Here is a 15026-nt window from a genome sequence, read left to right on the forward strand (position 1 = left end):
CCTATTAATAAGTATCTCAAATGCTTGCCTATTATCTATCTCAAACTTTATCCTTAACTTGAACTAGGGAATCGAAGGCGCGTCTAGCCCTGCTCTTTATTCAACCGATGCTATGAAGCTTGAGAAAGAGGAGAGAGCAGCCTTTCAGGAGGAACCTGTGACACCTGCACGGATGCCCGGCTGGAACGGTTTGACAATGAATTCAATCTTGTCTTGGATGCCCACCCGGAAGTAGCATTAGCAACATTAGAATCCCATATCTTTTTTTGTTTGTTCTGCTTCTCGTAATTAGCCTTGTTGCTGGTTTGGAACCCTGAGCAGACTCCGGTGATATTGAATCAGCCAGAAACAAGGTTCACTCCTCACCTTTGAAATGTAGCTTGAGCAGCTAATCAGTCAATACCCTATGTTCTTATTTCACACAATCCAGGAACTTCGGGAAGAAAAGTCTGTAGGAAGCTTACCCGAAGATAGGACATTCATTCCTCTAAGGCAACGCCTTTAGCTACTCAACTACTTGAGCTCATTCGATACCAGACAAGCACTCATTGGCTACCAGGGCGCTACCAGAACTACTCAGATCAGATCGTCGGCTTCCTAACTCCTTTATAATAGGAGAAAAGAAAGGCGGAGGAGGATTTCTTGAGAAATCTTGTAGTTGAGGAAGTGGAAAAGTATCTGGACAAATATAAAGAAAATGTAATGTCCGAGTTCCCCCGAAGTTACCCTTATATAGAAACGCCAAGTTTCTTGAGCAAGGTGAGCACTAAACTTCTATAGGATGCCGGATTGCCAAATACGGCAGACCCGGCAGCTATGCAATTACTTAATTCAGTCTACAATAATTTGGTGTCCGATTTTCGGCTAGTGGACAGCTATACCAATAATCCTGTATACAGCTGTATAAGATTTTTTCTAAAGGATTATCGGTGAGCAAGAATTCAAATGTAGTTTTGAGTTTCGTTAGTTAACCTACCTTTTTCTTTTGGTGGTGAGTTTCCTTTTTTCTTTTTTTCGCTATGCGCCGCTCCGCCAGCAAGGAGTGCCACGCACAAGCAGAGCGAAAACAAACAAAGCAGGGGGAATTATTCGTTGGGGGAAATCCTTTGATTGCGTATTATAGATCCATGTCTTTCTTGTTCCACTAGCTAGGACAAAATTTGCACATGTCCGTTTCGTTATTACAACCTTCTTTTTTGATGTCAAAGACCAGAAGCTACGCGCAAATTCTCATTGGGTCTTGGTTGTTCTTAACAGCGATGGCTATTCATTTAAGTCTTGGGGTAGCACCACTAGATCTTCAACAAGGTGGAAATTCTCGTATTCTCTATGTACATGTTCCTGCGGCTCGGATGAGTATTATTGTTTATATCGCCACGGCTATAAACACTTTCTTGTTCCTATTAACAAAACATCCCCTTTATCTTCGCTCTTCCGGAACCGGTATAGAAATGGGTGCTTTTTTTACGTTGTTTACCTTAGTTACTGGGGGGTTTCGGGGAAGACCAATGTGGGGGACCTTTTGGGTGTGGGATGCTCGTTTGACCTCTGTATTCATCTCGTTTCTTATTTACCTGGGTGCACTGCGTTTTCAAAAGCTTCCTGTCGAACCGGCTTCTATTTCAATTCGTGCTGGACCGATCGATATACCAATAATAAAGTCTTCAGTCAACTGGTGGAATACATCGCATCAACCTGGGAGCATTAGCCGATCTGGTACATCAATACATGTTCCTATGCCCATTCCAATCTTGTCTAACTTTGCTAACTTCCCCTTCTCAACCCGTATCTTGTTTGTTCTGGAAACACGTCTTCCTATTCCATCTTTTCTCGAATCTCCTATAACGGAAGAAATTGAAGCTCGAGAAGGAATACCAAAACCTAGTTCACTCGCTCTCTTTGCATCCATGGCTGAATGGTTAAAGCGCCCAACCTAATAAAGAGGCAAGTAGGTTCGATTCCTGCTGGATGCACTTGGAACGTTCAGTTCAATCGCAGCTCACAGAATCTAAAGAGATAGCTCGCCCTTATAGCTTATAGGGCATTTCACTCGCTCAACACTTGTTCAAAACATCCACTCGTTCAACAGGAAAGAAAAGGTCCAAAGGATCTACTTCTCAGGATGGAAAGAAGCAAGAAAGTCTAGAGAGTCGAAATGACCTTGGTCCAACCATAGTAGGACTGATTCGGAAGATTCTATCCTATTCTTCTAAAAAGGAGTTCTCTAATTTAACTGGACTTGAAAGCGGTGGATCAAGCCCCCCTTTTTCTTTGGCTGTGTCCAAGTGAAGTGAAACTCGGGAATGAAGCAGATAGGTCTCAGTCGAAGAAAGGTAGCCCTATTGGGTCTGGGATTGCTTACCTTTCTTTCCTTTTACAGTACGCCTTAGGTGATTCTAAACCTCCACTCTCAGTCTACTTTTGAATCGATTGCCTTACCTATACCGACCCTACTCAGCAGGGGCCGTGAACTATGAAAAGCCTGCCAGGCAGAGAAAAAAGTGCAAAAGCGATTGAACAAAGTCGCTCCGGTCGAAATGGTTTGGATGCAGATGAGGGAGAGGGTGAAAGCTTTCATTTAAAGGTAAAGGGAAGGGAGGAGGACAAGTAGATCTTATTCTGCGTGCAGTAAGTATGAAGAAGAGAGCCAGGTCACTAGCTAGGTAAGGGTCTACGATTGCTCTGCCTACCATAAATAATTTGAATTGAGCCTATACTCTTTGGAAATTACTGAAAGAGAGGCCTAGGATTGCTCACAGGTCTGCTTAAAGGAACTTAAGATAAGTGCTGGACATGCTTTGTTGAGGGGCTCAACCAATCAATAGCTTCGCTTACTTCCCCAGAGTCTTTTGCCTACTTATTGACCACTGACTCCTAGATCAGCTAACGACTCTTTTGAAAGCATACAGATCCCCAATGACAATATCGTCACCCGTGGGATTGGGGGCTATGAGTTGAACTATACCTGCAATCCGTTGACATGGGTACTATTCTTCAGGGACTATCCCACATCGACGACAACTACTCTCTTTTCTGTAAAAGATTGCTGCACTACAACAAATATGCACATTGTTAACCAGAGAAAAACGCTATCATAGGTCTTTGATAGCGTTTTCATGAGCGCTGTTTTAGGGCACTGTTATTATATGTACCCCATATACAATAGCACTTATTACGTATGCTATGTTATAAAAATATAACATAGCTTTAAGAAATTGCTATATTATCAAGATCATAATTTTGAAAAAATTTATACAACATTTGTTTTTTCGTGCTATGTTATAGTTTTATAGCATAGCTCTAATAAACTGCTGTATTATCAAGATTATAATTTTGCAAAAATTTATACAATATTTAATTTTTCGTGCTATGTTATACATATCTAATATAGCTGTTGCGAAATGCTGTTTTATCTTGTTTACTGTGCTATGGTATATTCTTTTATCATAACGTTTACCTGTACTTTTATAGCATTTTCTGATATGTGATTATAGCACACATAACCTGTTTTATAAAATCTCATAAAATCTGATTAATAAACGTCTCAGATCCAAAATACATAACAAAAGTCTCAAGAACATCAGTTTACCATCAAAGTCTCAAGAACATCCAAAATAAACAAGCAATCTCAAGTACTTAACATTACACAATAAAACCATCAGTTTAAGACATAATGACCTTGTTCTCTGGCCAAGCAATGCAGGAGCTAAGTGCATCTTCAATAATCTCTATTTCATCGGATGGCCTCCAAACTTTTACATTTTTCACCTTCACAACATCTATCCACACTTTAACTGCATTAGAACCCAAGCGAGTAAAGTGAACCTTATGTTCTGGATCATTTGTTCCCCATCGTCCTTCAGCCACAACCCTATTCTTTTCAGTTAAATCCATCAACTTGCACTTCTTATTCTCCTTGGAAATAACTTTATTAATGCGCTGCCATGTTTACAATATAAACCATCAGTCATCATATAATTAACAAAAACAACTTCATAACATATGAAAATACTTACTGGAGACTTCCTGAGAGGAGACTGTGATGGTAAAGTATTCTTTATTGGTGATATTGGACCCGTTGCATCATCAACAGGAGACTCAGAACCAGATGCAGACTTAGAAGACATAGATGCAGATTTGGCCTGCGATGCAGCCTTTGAAGCTGTTGCTGAAGTTTTGGACTCTGTAGCAGACTTAGAAGCTGTGGCTGCAGACTTGGCCTTTGATGCAGACAAAGAAGCATGTGATGTAGCATTCTGACCAGTTGGAGTTGAGGGATTTTCAAAATCAACCTTACTCAGGGGCCAAGATACGTAAGCCATCAAACAGTCCTCAAGAAATGACATTTCAGCTGTAGGTCTCCATAGTGATGTATCAGGCTGCTTTACTGAATCCACAAATACTTTAACTGCTTTTGGTCCAAGAGGAATTCCGTTAACCAACGCACTTGGTTCTTGTGTCTCCCAACGCCCCTCAGCAACAATGACGTCACCCTTAGACAAATCCAATAGTTTACATTTGTTTCCTTGTATACCCTGTTAAACACAATCAGTAAACAAATCCAATATAATTAATTAGCATTATAGACAGGGGTAATACATTGCTAACACATTGCTAGAAATTATAAATACCATAGGGGCAATGTCTTCCATTTGGATGTTGTTGTCTACCAGTCTACACTTATCAGTTGGCCATGCGATTATATGTCCAACAGCTTCTTTCATATGAAAGATCTTTTGTGCAGGTCTCCATAGAAATGCATCTGGTTTATATGCAGCTTCAACTAACACTTTGAGATCATAAGGGCCAAGACGACAGTCATTCACTATGTCATCCGGATCAGAAGAAAGAATCCGACCCTCACCAACATTTTCATCAATGTCAGACCAATCAACAAACACACACTTAGGATGTGCTCTTTTGTTTACACTCTGCAACAATTTCATGAGCAACTAAGAATCATAAACGACACTAAGAAGAATCACTTAGCTGATATGAAAAGAAGTAAGAATATGTTACTCTTGCAGCTGAGTTTTCATCCATTTCAGCTTCTGGTCTCTGTAACATAAACAAAAATAACATCAATTTATATTACTCTAACTGGCTGATGAATAGTAGAGAACTCTTAAGTATCTAACCTGATTCTTGATTCTGCCAAGTTCACTTTCCAAGGCATTGACCTGTTTTACTAATTTTACTTGCCGCTCTTCCATTTCAGCCATACACTTGCTCTGCATTTGTAAACAAGCTAATTTGGTCTTACTCATGCCTCTACCCATTGCCCTCAGCCTACCAGAATTGTCAGGTCCTAAAAGCTTGGCGAGGTGATCTTCATCTGGATTTGTTAAAAATGCTGGAGCATCACTTCCACCAATTTCAGCTGCTTTTTGCTGAAAAACATAAAGACAGTTTCAGGTTTTACTAGTCGATAACACACTATTTACTGGTGTACAACTCTATTCAGACTTACAATCAAATCAGCTGCATTCGTATCTACTGGTGTACCATCCTTTTTGGTGCGAGACTTGATCCAAACATCTAGTCTTGTCACGCTGGAAGGATCTTCACTTTCAGCTTTCTGTTCCAGAAAACAAAATTTCAGTAACAGTACAAGCACTATGTATAATAATAAACAACATAGTTGTAGTATATATGCTTGCCATTTCTTCTGTTAGTCTGCTGATCCCTTTACGACTAGTGGTGTGAGGTATCTGATTCTTTCTTTTTGCTTTATATTTCTCACTCACGGCCTAATAATGAAACATGTTAATTACTAATCACCAATCAACTACTAAACAATTATAATCACAAGTAATTACCTTAAATGCAGCACTAGTTTTGAGTTTGACAAATTTTTGCCAATCAACAGGACCAATATTTGGTGGTCTCAAATTCATCCTCTCTTGGTTATTTGCAGCCAAATTTATAGCCTTCACCGTGACAGACTTGTGTGATCGCCACAAATGTCCCATCTGGTGAATCACAGATATCCTTTGCCAATCTTCATCAAGCTCAAACCTTGCCTGCATTCACTTACACTCACACCATAACTATAAAAGTAAACATGTTCAATTGAGAGACTTTTTAAAAACAAAAAAAAATTCTTGTTACCTGAACAGATCTCCAGAGAAGTGTTTTAAGATCTGGACTCACTTTCTTCCAGTTAGGTATGTTGATAGGGATGTGTTCTCGCATCAATGTCCCTACATATGATGCCAACTTGACTGACCCTGGACCAACCGCTACTCCAAGTACATTGTAATCAACTTTCACTCTAACAGATGGATCCTTGGCTAGGTTTTTCATCTTTGTTGGTCCTCGTTTTCTTTTACGCGTAGCAGGCTGCTCATGTTCTTCAGACAACACAAACTCTCCTACTGGTTCTTCTGGTTGCTGTTGAGTTTGTGGTTCTTCGGAATGATGCTCCTCTTCCTCCACATGCTGTTCTGTTGCTACAGGTTGGGCCTCCACATGCTGTTCTGTTGCTACAGGTTGGGCCTCCACAGTACAAATAAACTCAGGTTCGTCATCATCCTTAGACTTTCTCTTTCTTTTTCCTCCACCCTTCTTCCCTCCAACCTTCTTTTTAGTTCCACCCATTTTAATTCACCTGCGTAAACAGAAAATTAATCACTTAGAACAGAAACTTAATCACGTAGAACTTATATAATAGAATACATCATAAAATCTACAACATTCAACAAACATCAACCATAAACAAAAACATATATATATATATATATATATATATATATATATATATATATATATATATATAAATGAATCAAGAATCTACTCTTGCACATATATGCCTTCACAATCAGATCTAGCATATTCAGCTTCATCCATTTCAGTATCCATGTCAACATCTACTGGCAATGGACCAATTATATCTGCATTTCCAGACTGAACATCTTCTTTACTATATCTTCTTGAAGCACCTCTCATAACAACAGACCAACTTGATCCATCTTCACTTGAATAAAATACTTGCTTTGCTTGAGATGCTAGAATATACGGATCCTTCTGAAAGCTTACTTGGCTCTGATTTAAGTTAACAAGTGTGAACCCATCTTCCACTTTAACTCCATTACCTTTTACTGCCCAGTTACATCTAAATATCGGCACATAGAACACATGGTAGTCCAACAATATGATGTCAGTAATTCTCCCATAATATGACACCAAATCAACTACTTGTGAAGTATCCTTAGCACTAGATCTACACATAGCCGTTGCCTCATAATAAACACCACTGTTCTGACTCTGCCTTTCAAGTGAGTATGTGTGAAAACGTTGTCCATTAACTATATAACCAGTATAGGACCTTGCAGTACACCGTGGACCATATGCTAGCCATTTAACTATGTCTTCATGTCCATCAGAAGTAATAGATATCTACAAAATTAAACAGACTAATCAAAATTATGAATGAGTCTACTATAGATTTATAAACAGACTCATCAAATTCATAACTTTACTCACCTGTCCTTTTAACCAAGCAGCAAAATTCTTAGAATGCATAGACCATAAATATGTTGCATCACGTCTACACCTTGGATTTGAGTCTTGTAGATATTGCAAATGCATACTACCAAATCATAAATACGAAAAGAAACTATCAGCAGCATAATTTTGACCTTATAATTTATAAGGAATGAAATACACAAGTAACTTACTCCACATAATGATCAAAGGCAGCTGTATTTTGAATGACAGCAAGATGGGCTATATTCTTCTCCATTTCAGTAAGAGTGAATGACGTTCCTGCTGATATTGGACGACCTTCTAATATAGAGCTGTTCACATACTCTACATTCCTCTCAGGTTTTTCTTCTACATTGGTTGTCTTTTTCAGAAACTCATTACAAAACAGCATGCTTTCTTCTGCAAGATATGACTCTGCTATACAAAGCGTTTCTACAATTTCAGCTTCCAATACTGTAATAACCTCAATATCAATAACTCTCTGACACAAATGATTGAAGAATGCGCATAGCCGTAGTATTGCTGTTCTAGGACCTTTTGGTAACAATCCTCTAAGTGCAACCGGGAGAAGCTGTTGCATCAAGACATGATAATCATGTGATTTCAGACCTCCTACCTTACACTCTTCTACTGAAACTCCTCTTGAAATATTAGAACAGTATCCATCTGGACCTTTAAAATGAAATAGTCGTTTGCAAAAAATCTTCTTCTCATTCTTGGACAAAGACCAAGGTGCTGCTGGAAGATATGTTCTCTTTCCTTTTGTGGTAGGATGCAACTCTTTTCTTAGACCAAGATGTTGAAGATCCTTACGAGCATTAAGACCATCCTTAGATTTTCCACAATGCAACAATGTGGATACAATGCTGTGAGTCACATTCTTTTCTATGTGCATTACATCCAAATTATGCCGTACTGGTAGATCCTCCCAATAAGGCAGAGTAAATAAAATGGATCTTTTCTTCCACCTTGATAACTCATCTTCATCTACTTCTACTTCCTCATCTTCATCGGATTCACTTTCATCATCATCACTGTCAAACACTGGTTCTTTATAGACAGTTCTCTTTCTCTTCATCCCAGCCTTTTTCACATTTCCGAAATCATTTTGGAAGTTTTTCAGATTCTGATGAACTTCATGACCAGTTAAAATTCTTGACTTTCTCCTATGCTCAACTTTTCCATCAAACCAAGTCTTCTTTTCCCTATATCTGTGTGTTGGAGCCAAACCTTTTCTATGACACATGTAGACATGTTTCCTGCTAAACTTCAACCACATACTATCAGTATTTTTCCCACACATAGGACATCCCATTTTACCTTTTACTTTACAACCAGCAAGATTTCCATACGCAGGAAAATCACTAATGGTCCAGAGAAGCATTGCCTTTAGAGTAAATGTACTTTTACTAAAAGCATCATACGTTAGCTCTCCATTCTTCCACAGATGATTCAAATCCTCAATAAGAGGTTCTAGGTAGACATCAATATTATTACCTGGTTGTTGTGGACCAGGAATCAATAATGTCAACATTATATTCTCCTTCTTCATACAAAGGTGAGGAGGCAAATTGTAGTTTACCAATAGCACAGGCCAGCTACTATAATTACTATTCTTCATGTTGAATGGATTAAATCCATCTGTGGACAGCCCAAGCCGTATGTTCCTTTCTTCAGCTGCAAATGAAGGATACTTCTCATTCATCTGAGCCCATGTAACAGAATCTACTGGATGTCGAAGTTTTCCATCAGTGCTCTTGTTAGTGTAATGCCACCGTAAGTCCTTAGCCATGTCCTCTGATCTGAACATTCTCTTCAGCCTTGGTATAATTGGAAAATATCTTAATACTTTCTGTGGGACACCTTTCTTTACCTCATTAGTCCGCTTATTAGTCTTCCACCGTGAAGCATTACATTTGGGACATTTATCAAGCTTCTTTAACTTCTTTCTGAAGAGGCAGCAATCATTAACACATGCGTCGATCTTTTCATATCCCATATGAAAGCTCTTTAAAAATTTCTTGACATCATACAATGATGTGTGAAAGACATTACCATCTGGCAACATGCTTGGCAATGTCTGAAGCAGTTCATTGAAGCTCTTATCCGACCAGCCATTATGTGTCTTAATCCTAAACAAAGTCACAATAGCCGATAACTTGCTGTGGTTTGAACAGCTAGGGTATAGTGGGGTTTCAGCATCCCGGATCTTTGCAAGGAACTCATCCTCTTGTTGGTCCTCACCCTCTGCAATCTCACTTAAGTCGCCCACAGGTTGGTCAGCTAAGTCACCTCTAAAAGCCAACTCTTGATCAAAAAATTCAGCAGCTTTATATAACTCAAAAACTTCCTCATTCCACTGAGTTGGTTTACTTTGAAATTCATCTACTGACTTCACATCTCCATGATGATACCAATCACTATGCACCTTGTATGCCTCATCCATCCCTCTTATTACAAGATGCTCAACCACAACACTGTTTAACTGTCGTACTACATTACGACAGTCTTTACAAGGACATATTATCATTTCTATGTCACCTAAAGCCGCAGACACATCCCTTACAAATTTCCAAGCTCCACTTTTATAACCAGGATCAGCTCTTCAATGGATAATTAAAGAAAAAAATCATAACTAAAAGAACATCTTAAAGTATCCAAACCCAAAATAAAACCTAATTATGAAATATAATTCCTTACCTGCATAGATGCACCCATGCCTTGTCCAACATTATATGTTATAATATAAATTTTAACCTTTATAGATAAAATAGAGATACATATTATACAAAGCTCACATTAAGCAACAATTCAGACAATACTGCACTACTTCAGACACATACAGATGCTCTTAAACCAATATCTAACTGTGTAAAATCTCACTAATCTAATCACTATTTATACGAATCAGACTCAAAGGACAAAACATAGCAATCACCAATATTCGTGTGTAATAATAATGTTTAACTATTGGTTGAGTGATACTAACCTGTTGTGTGAGTACAGAGAAATGAGAAGCTTCAGTTCCCCAACATTTCAATCACCAACACTTGGGAAAAAAAAAAAATCGTTCAGTTTATGAAGGCGCAAATACTCAAATCCAAAAGCTATTTTTGAGTCAAATCTGTAAATAATCGAACCCTAACAAAACAGATGGATTCGAAACTCCACATTCTCAAAATCTGTAAATAATCGAACCCTAAAAAACAGATAACGAAATAAATCTAGATAAATCGAACCCTAACAAAACAGATAACTAAATCTGACCCTTATCGAAATCAAAAGCTGTTTGAAATCACAAATAATCGAAACAAATAACGAAATTAGGAGGAAGAAGAAAGACATGCCTCAAAAATGGATTCGAGCTATCAATTGCGATGGATATGGAGATTTAGGGCGAAATTGGGGCTTTTCACAAACGGCGAAATTGGGGCTTTTCACAAACGGCGATAAAACTGAAGAATTGATAAGAAATTTAGAAGAATTTGAGCACACACAGAGAATTTAGAAGAAGAAATCTTCTTAGGTTGAGCTTAGGTTGTAACGAGAGAGAGAGAGAGAGTGTGTCGAGTTTTTGGGTTTTTTTTTTATTTGGCGATTAAGTGAATAATTTCACTAAGTATTGGCGGACAAAAGTCACTTTTGTTTCCCGCTACATAATTTTCCTATCATAGCGTTAATAAGATGCTATTAAAAAGTAAGCGAAAAAAAATCTCATCTTTCATAGCAGTGACGGAAAATGAGCTATATCCGTCTGCTATCAATGTACATATTTGTTGTAGTGCTGCTTAAAAAGAAGTCTGACTCTTCTTATATCAATCCCCCTTCCTTCTGGAATACGACAGCTACTACTTTGATTGAAAAATTAGAACGACTGCTGATGTGTAAGCGGAGGCATACTTTGATGTATCAAGCGCTACGCACTAACTTCTGCGTCCTTCTTCAGACAGAATCTCCTTGCTCCCATTTATTGAAAAATCCACTCAGAGACTCAATAGTTGATAATAGTTGAATAGCTCCTCCGGTAGCCGGACTGTCATTCCCACTTTTTTCTGACCTTCCGGTTCTGAATCCGTAGGACACTTCTCTGTTCTCATGTATACCTACACGAGATCTCGAACTTGAAACGAAACATCACTCTCCTCTTTCTTTTACCTTTCTCTCTATCCATGGGCCAAACTCACACTTTCAGGAGCTATAGCATACATGGAGCCAGCAGGGAGAGCCTTCTTGAATAGCAAAAGCCTTAAGCTTCAGACTAGTTCTAACCCCGATCCTTCTTCGGCGGATCTGTCCTTGCCTCTTTCCTGATACAAAAACTTGCTTTTCATTTTATATAGATGCAAAAGTTAGCAATCCTATTTTCCTTCGTAAGAGCACATCTTACATCGCAAACTTTCTCTTTATATACCGACGATTTCTATCAAAATGGCATCAATCTCACAATGTGGTTTGAGCAATTCTATGACCAGCAAAGACTAGAATTCCCTTGTCATGAGGTAGTCTTAGGTTCATGAATTTTTCGGGATTAAACAATGCTAACTCCCTTGCTACTAGCTGCTTTTTAAAGTGTGTTTGACACCCACCAGATCCAATGAAACTCACAAGCTTATCTTCGTTAGTGGAGTTAACTTGATCAATCCACAACCTCAAAACTATACCCATCAGCTTTACCAACAACAACCAATCCGTAAGTAATTCTAGAGACTGCCCTTGTAGCTTTATCTAGTTCTGGTTGAACGAGAACTTTATAATTAAGCCTACTAATCATACCTCCAACCCCCCAACACAGGGAAAATTCTGAGGTTCCAAAGCTGGCAGGCTAGGTTCCCGTTTCTTCCTCTTCTTAACCTTCTTTCCCTTCACAGCTCTATTGTCTTGCCAGAGCTCTTTGACGAACTCACTTTTCAGCACAAGTTCCTCCAGGATCAAAGGATGCCAAAAATAAGATCTTATTAACTTCCTGGTGGCTGATCCCGTTGGTCCCATCTTCTCCGCTTGTTTCAGCTGCAAGCGGAAACGTGTTTATGAGGAAGATCCTTGACAATCTAAGATCCTTACCGTCTTCCTGATTCCCTGTAAACCCAATTCATGAAGCTCTCCCATTAGCTTCAGAACTCTATCACGACTGTAAACCTTCCCTACCCAGTCCCACTGAGCTTGTTCAGGCGATAATCCACCCGGCTCCCACACATGGTTAGCTCGTCCAGGATCGCAAGGTCGTTCACTCGCTACACGAGCGCTCTTTAGCGACATACTATCGTAACCAAGATCAAGCAGAAATTCCCATGTCCGAGGTCTAGAACACAAGGGCAAAGTAGGAGATCAGAAACGCATACCATATCTCGCAGAAGGTCGTGTAGAGCCATCGCTAGATCTAACCTTGGACGAGTGAGCTCTGTCACGCTTCCCTGGTTTTCTTGCCCGAGCCCTGCGGTAGTTGCGCTTGCCAAGAAACCTTTTCGGACCTCGAGATCGTCTTGCCCGAGGAGTCGCAAAAGCTCCGGATGCAGGAAATCCCTTCTGAGTTGTTGGACCGCTCACCACCTGCTCGATGAATTTCCCAAGCGACGGATCTGGGTCTTCCTCAGCTTCAGGATCGGCGGATCTCTTCATCGTCGTCATGCGATGGAAAAAAACATCTGCTCCACCCGAGCGAGAATCCGCCTGATCAGCGCTATATCGTTACTATCCAAACCCATTGTCGAAATCGTCGTTGGATACCCACAGTCAGAAGACCGAAGGCTCTGCTGATACCATCTGATAAGACCCGAGATGGATCTTCTCGGTAGAATAGAGAAAGAGATGAAAATATAAAAGAAATTGGGAGGAAGCTTGGCTGATTCGAGACGCCACTCTTCCATCTTTACATAGCAGCCCCTCTTTTTTCCGTATAACCAGATTCCAGGTTCTTTCCCTCTCGGGCTTGTTGTAACACAGTTCTTAACTCCGGATCAGCTTCAACTTGAGATAGTAATTCTGCTGCATCGAAAGAGGGAGGAGGTGCGAATACAAGTTCCAACAGACGCTCAGGTTGCACTCGTCTTGACAACGCATCAGCAGCCTTATTTTCAGTTCCCGGCTTATACTCAATGAGAAAATCCAAGCCTAACAGTTTGGTAGCCCATCCTCTGTTGTTCCTTGGTGACAAACCTTTGTTCCAGCAAGTGCTTTAGACTCTTCTGGTCTGTGCGTATCGTGAAACGTTGCCCTGATGTCTCCAACTTTGGACTGCCAAGACTATTGCTAAGAGCTCTCGTTCGTACACTGATTTCAAGCTCCCCTTTTCAGAAAACCCTTGGCTGAGATACGCAACAAGCCTGTTCCCTTGTAATAAAACAGCTCCAATTCCATTTCCCGACGCGGGTCACAAAAGGTAGCTTCAAATCTGGCAAGGCTAGAACAGGAAGCGTCGTCACTGCTCCTTTGAGAGCCTTGAAAGCTAGTGCTGCCATTTCTGTCCATTTGAAACTGTTCTTTTTGAGTAACTCGGTCAACGGTCTCACAATTTTCCCATAATTCTTAACGAATCTCCTGTAGTACCCCGTCAAGCCCAAAAAGCCTCGAAATTCTGTTGTGTTCTTTGGTTCTGGCCAACCAACCCACCATTGCTTCTAACTTAGCTGGATCAGCTGACACCCCTTCGCCCGATATAGATATAATATGTCCCAAATATGCAATCTGTGGTTGTCCAAAAGCACACTTCTTTCTGTTTGCATAAAACTGGTGTTGTTCCCAAATCTGGAGCACCATTCCCAAGTGATTCATGTGTTCCTCCGTGCCCTTGCTATAGACTAGTATGTCATCAAAAAATACCAACACAAACTTCCCTGCGGAAAATATCGTTCATCACGGATTGGAATGTTGCTGGTGCGTTGGTAAGCCCAAATGGCATGACCAGGAACTCATAGTGCCCTTCGTGAGTTCGAAAGGCAGTTTTCTTCACGTCTGTGGCTCGTACACGTATTTGGTGGTACCCGGATTTGAGATCGAGTTTGGAGAATACAGAAGCTCCTTGTAACTCATCCAACAGTTCCTCGATCACAGGAATTGGGTACCTGTCTGGTACCGTGAGCTTGTTTAAGGCTCGGTAATCCACGCGCCGTAGGCCATCCTCCGTCCTTCTTTTGGACGAGCAAAACTGGACTTGAATATGGACTGATGCTCGGCTGGATGATCCGTGCTTCTAACATCTCCCTAACCAATTTTTCAATCTCGTCCTTCTGAGTATATGTATACCGGTAAGGACGGATGTTAACTGGTTCTGCTCCTTCCTTAAGGTTGATAGCATGTTCCCTGCCACGTTTTGGGGGTAATCCTTGCGGCATCTCAAACACGTTTTCATGCCATTCCAACAACTGTTTCACTTGAGCATCCTCAGGAAAATTTTGAGTCTGCAAACAGTGCGGTGAGCTCTAGGAGATAAACCTTCTTTTTTTTTTTACTACCCTCTCCATTGAATTGAGAGAGATTTGAGCTCGCACCAGTGACGGATCGCCTGCTAAGGTGACCCACTGATCTTCCCTACGGAAACTCAA

General features: G+C 40.1%; 4 protein-coding genes across 5 annotated transcripts in view; all 4 read right to left on the minus strand.

Moving 5' to 3' along the window:
- Positions 1-3507: 3507 nt before the first annotated feature.
- Positions 3508-11253, minus strand: LOC147939693 (uncharacterized). Of its 2 annotated transcripts, XM_087461700.1 has the most exons (11): positions 10836-11097; positions 10478-10537; positions 6112-6610; positions 5820-6023; positions 5661-5750; positions 5471-5578; positions 5139-5390; positions 5020-5058; positions 4632-4931; positions 4017-4535; positions 3508-3939 (listed from the first exon to the last, which is right to left on the minus strand). In XM_087461700.1, the coding sequence occupies exons 3-11, from the start codon at positions 6598-6600 to the stop codon at positions 3664-3666; spliced, it is 2277 nt and encodes a 758-aa protein (XP_087317826.1). In that variant the 5' UTR covers positions 6601-6610; positions 10478-10537; positions 10836-11097; the 3' UTR covers positions 3508-3663. The 2 variants fall into 2 exon arrangements, with proteins under 2 accessions (XP_087317826.1, XP_087317827.1); XM_087461701.1 differs by lacking the exon at positions 10478-10537 and having other exon boundaries at positions 10836-11253.
- LOC147939694 (uncharacterized) lies at positions 6776-7901 on the minus strand. The gene is made up of 3 exons (XM_087461702.1): positions 7680-7901; positions 7486-7591; positions 6776-7398 (listed from the first exon to the last, which is right to left on the minus strand). Exons 1-3 carry the CDS (start codon positions 7877-7879, stop codon positions 6793-6795), a joined length of 912 nt encoding a protein of 303 aa, XP_087317828.1. The 5' UTR covers positions 7880-7901; the 3' UTR covers positions 6776-6792.
- LOC147939695 (uncharacterized) lies at positions 7883-10284 on the minus strand (the record flags this gene model as incomplete). Its single annotated transcript, XM_087460991.1, has 2 exons — positions 10189-10284; positions 7883-10091 (listed from the first exon to the last, which is right to left on the minus strand). Coding segments are annotated over exons 1-2 (2241 nt in total), but the record flags the coding sequence as incomplete, so codon positions are not given.
- A 2101-nt stretch (positions 11254-13354) lies between the features above and the next one.
- Positions 13355-15026, minus strand: part of LOC147939696 (uncharacterized) — a 2238-nt gene continuing 566 nt past the window's right edge. Inside the window, exons 2-7 of the mRNA XM_087460992.1 lie at positions 14973-15026; positions 14547-14882; positions 14108-14229; positions 13860-14022; positions 13642-13719; positions 13355-13552 (exon numbers count right to left, since the gene is read on the minus strand). The exon at positions 14973-15026 is cut by the window's right edge and continues 22 nt beyond it. Of these exons, the coding sequence (XP_087317118.1) occupies positions 13355-13552; positions 13642-13719; positions 13860-14022; positions 14108-14229; positions 14547-14882; positions 14973-15026 (951 nt within the window). The remainder of the gene's footprint in view (positions 13553-13641; positions 13720-13859; positions 14023-14107; positions 14230-14546; positions 14883-14972) is intronic.

The sequence above is a fragment of the Camelina sativa genome, chromosome 8, assembly GCF_030686135.1.
Source record: "Camelina sativa cultivar CO46 ecotype springtype chromosome 8, ASM3068613v1".
NCBI lineage: Eukaryota > Viridiplantae > Streptophyta > Magnoliopsida > Brassicales > Brassicaceae > Camelina > Camelina sativa.

Bases quoted from the DNA above. Each gene is read 5' to 3' on its own strand.
- LOC147939693 (XM_087461701.1), bottom strand. From the start codon at position 6,600: ATGGGTGGAACTAAAAAGAAGGTTGGAGGGAAGAAGGGTGGAGGAAAA. The intron at 5,579-5,660 runs GCAAGCATATAT...TTTCTGGAACAG, and splicing joins GCAGACTAACAGAAGAAATG to AAAGCTGAAAGTGAAGATCC. The intron at 3,940-4,016 runs GTAAGTATTTTC...TAAACATGGCAG, and splicing joins CTCCTCTCAGGAAGTCTCCA to CGCATTAATAAAGTTATTTC.
- LOC147939694 (XM_087461702.1), bottom strand. From the start codon at position 7,879: ATGCTGTTTTGTAATGAGTTTCTGAAAAAGACAACCAATGTAGAAGAA. The intron at 7,592-7,679 runs GTAAGTTACTTG...ATGATTTGGTAG, and splicing joins GCCTTTGATCATTATGTGGA to TATGCATTTGCAATATCTAC. The intron at 7,399-7,485 runs GTGAGTAAAGTT...TTAATTTTGTAG, and splicing joins CTGCTTGGTTAAAAGGACAG to ATATCTATTACTTCTGATGG.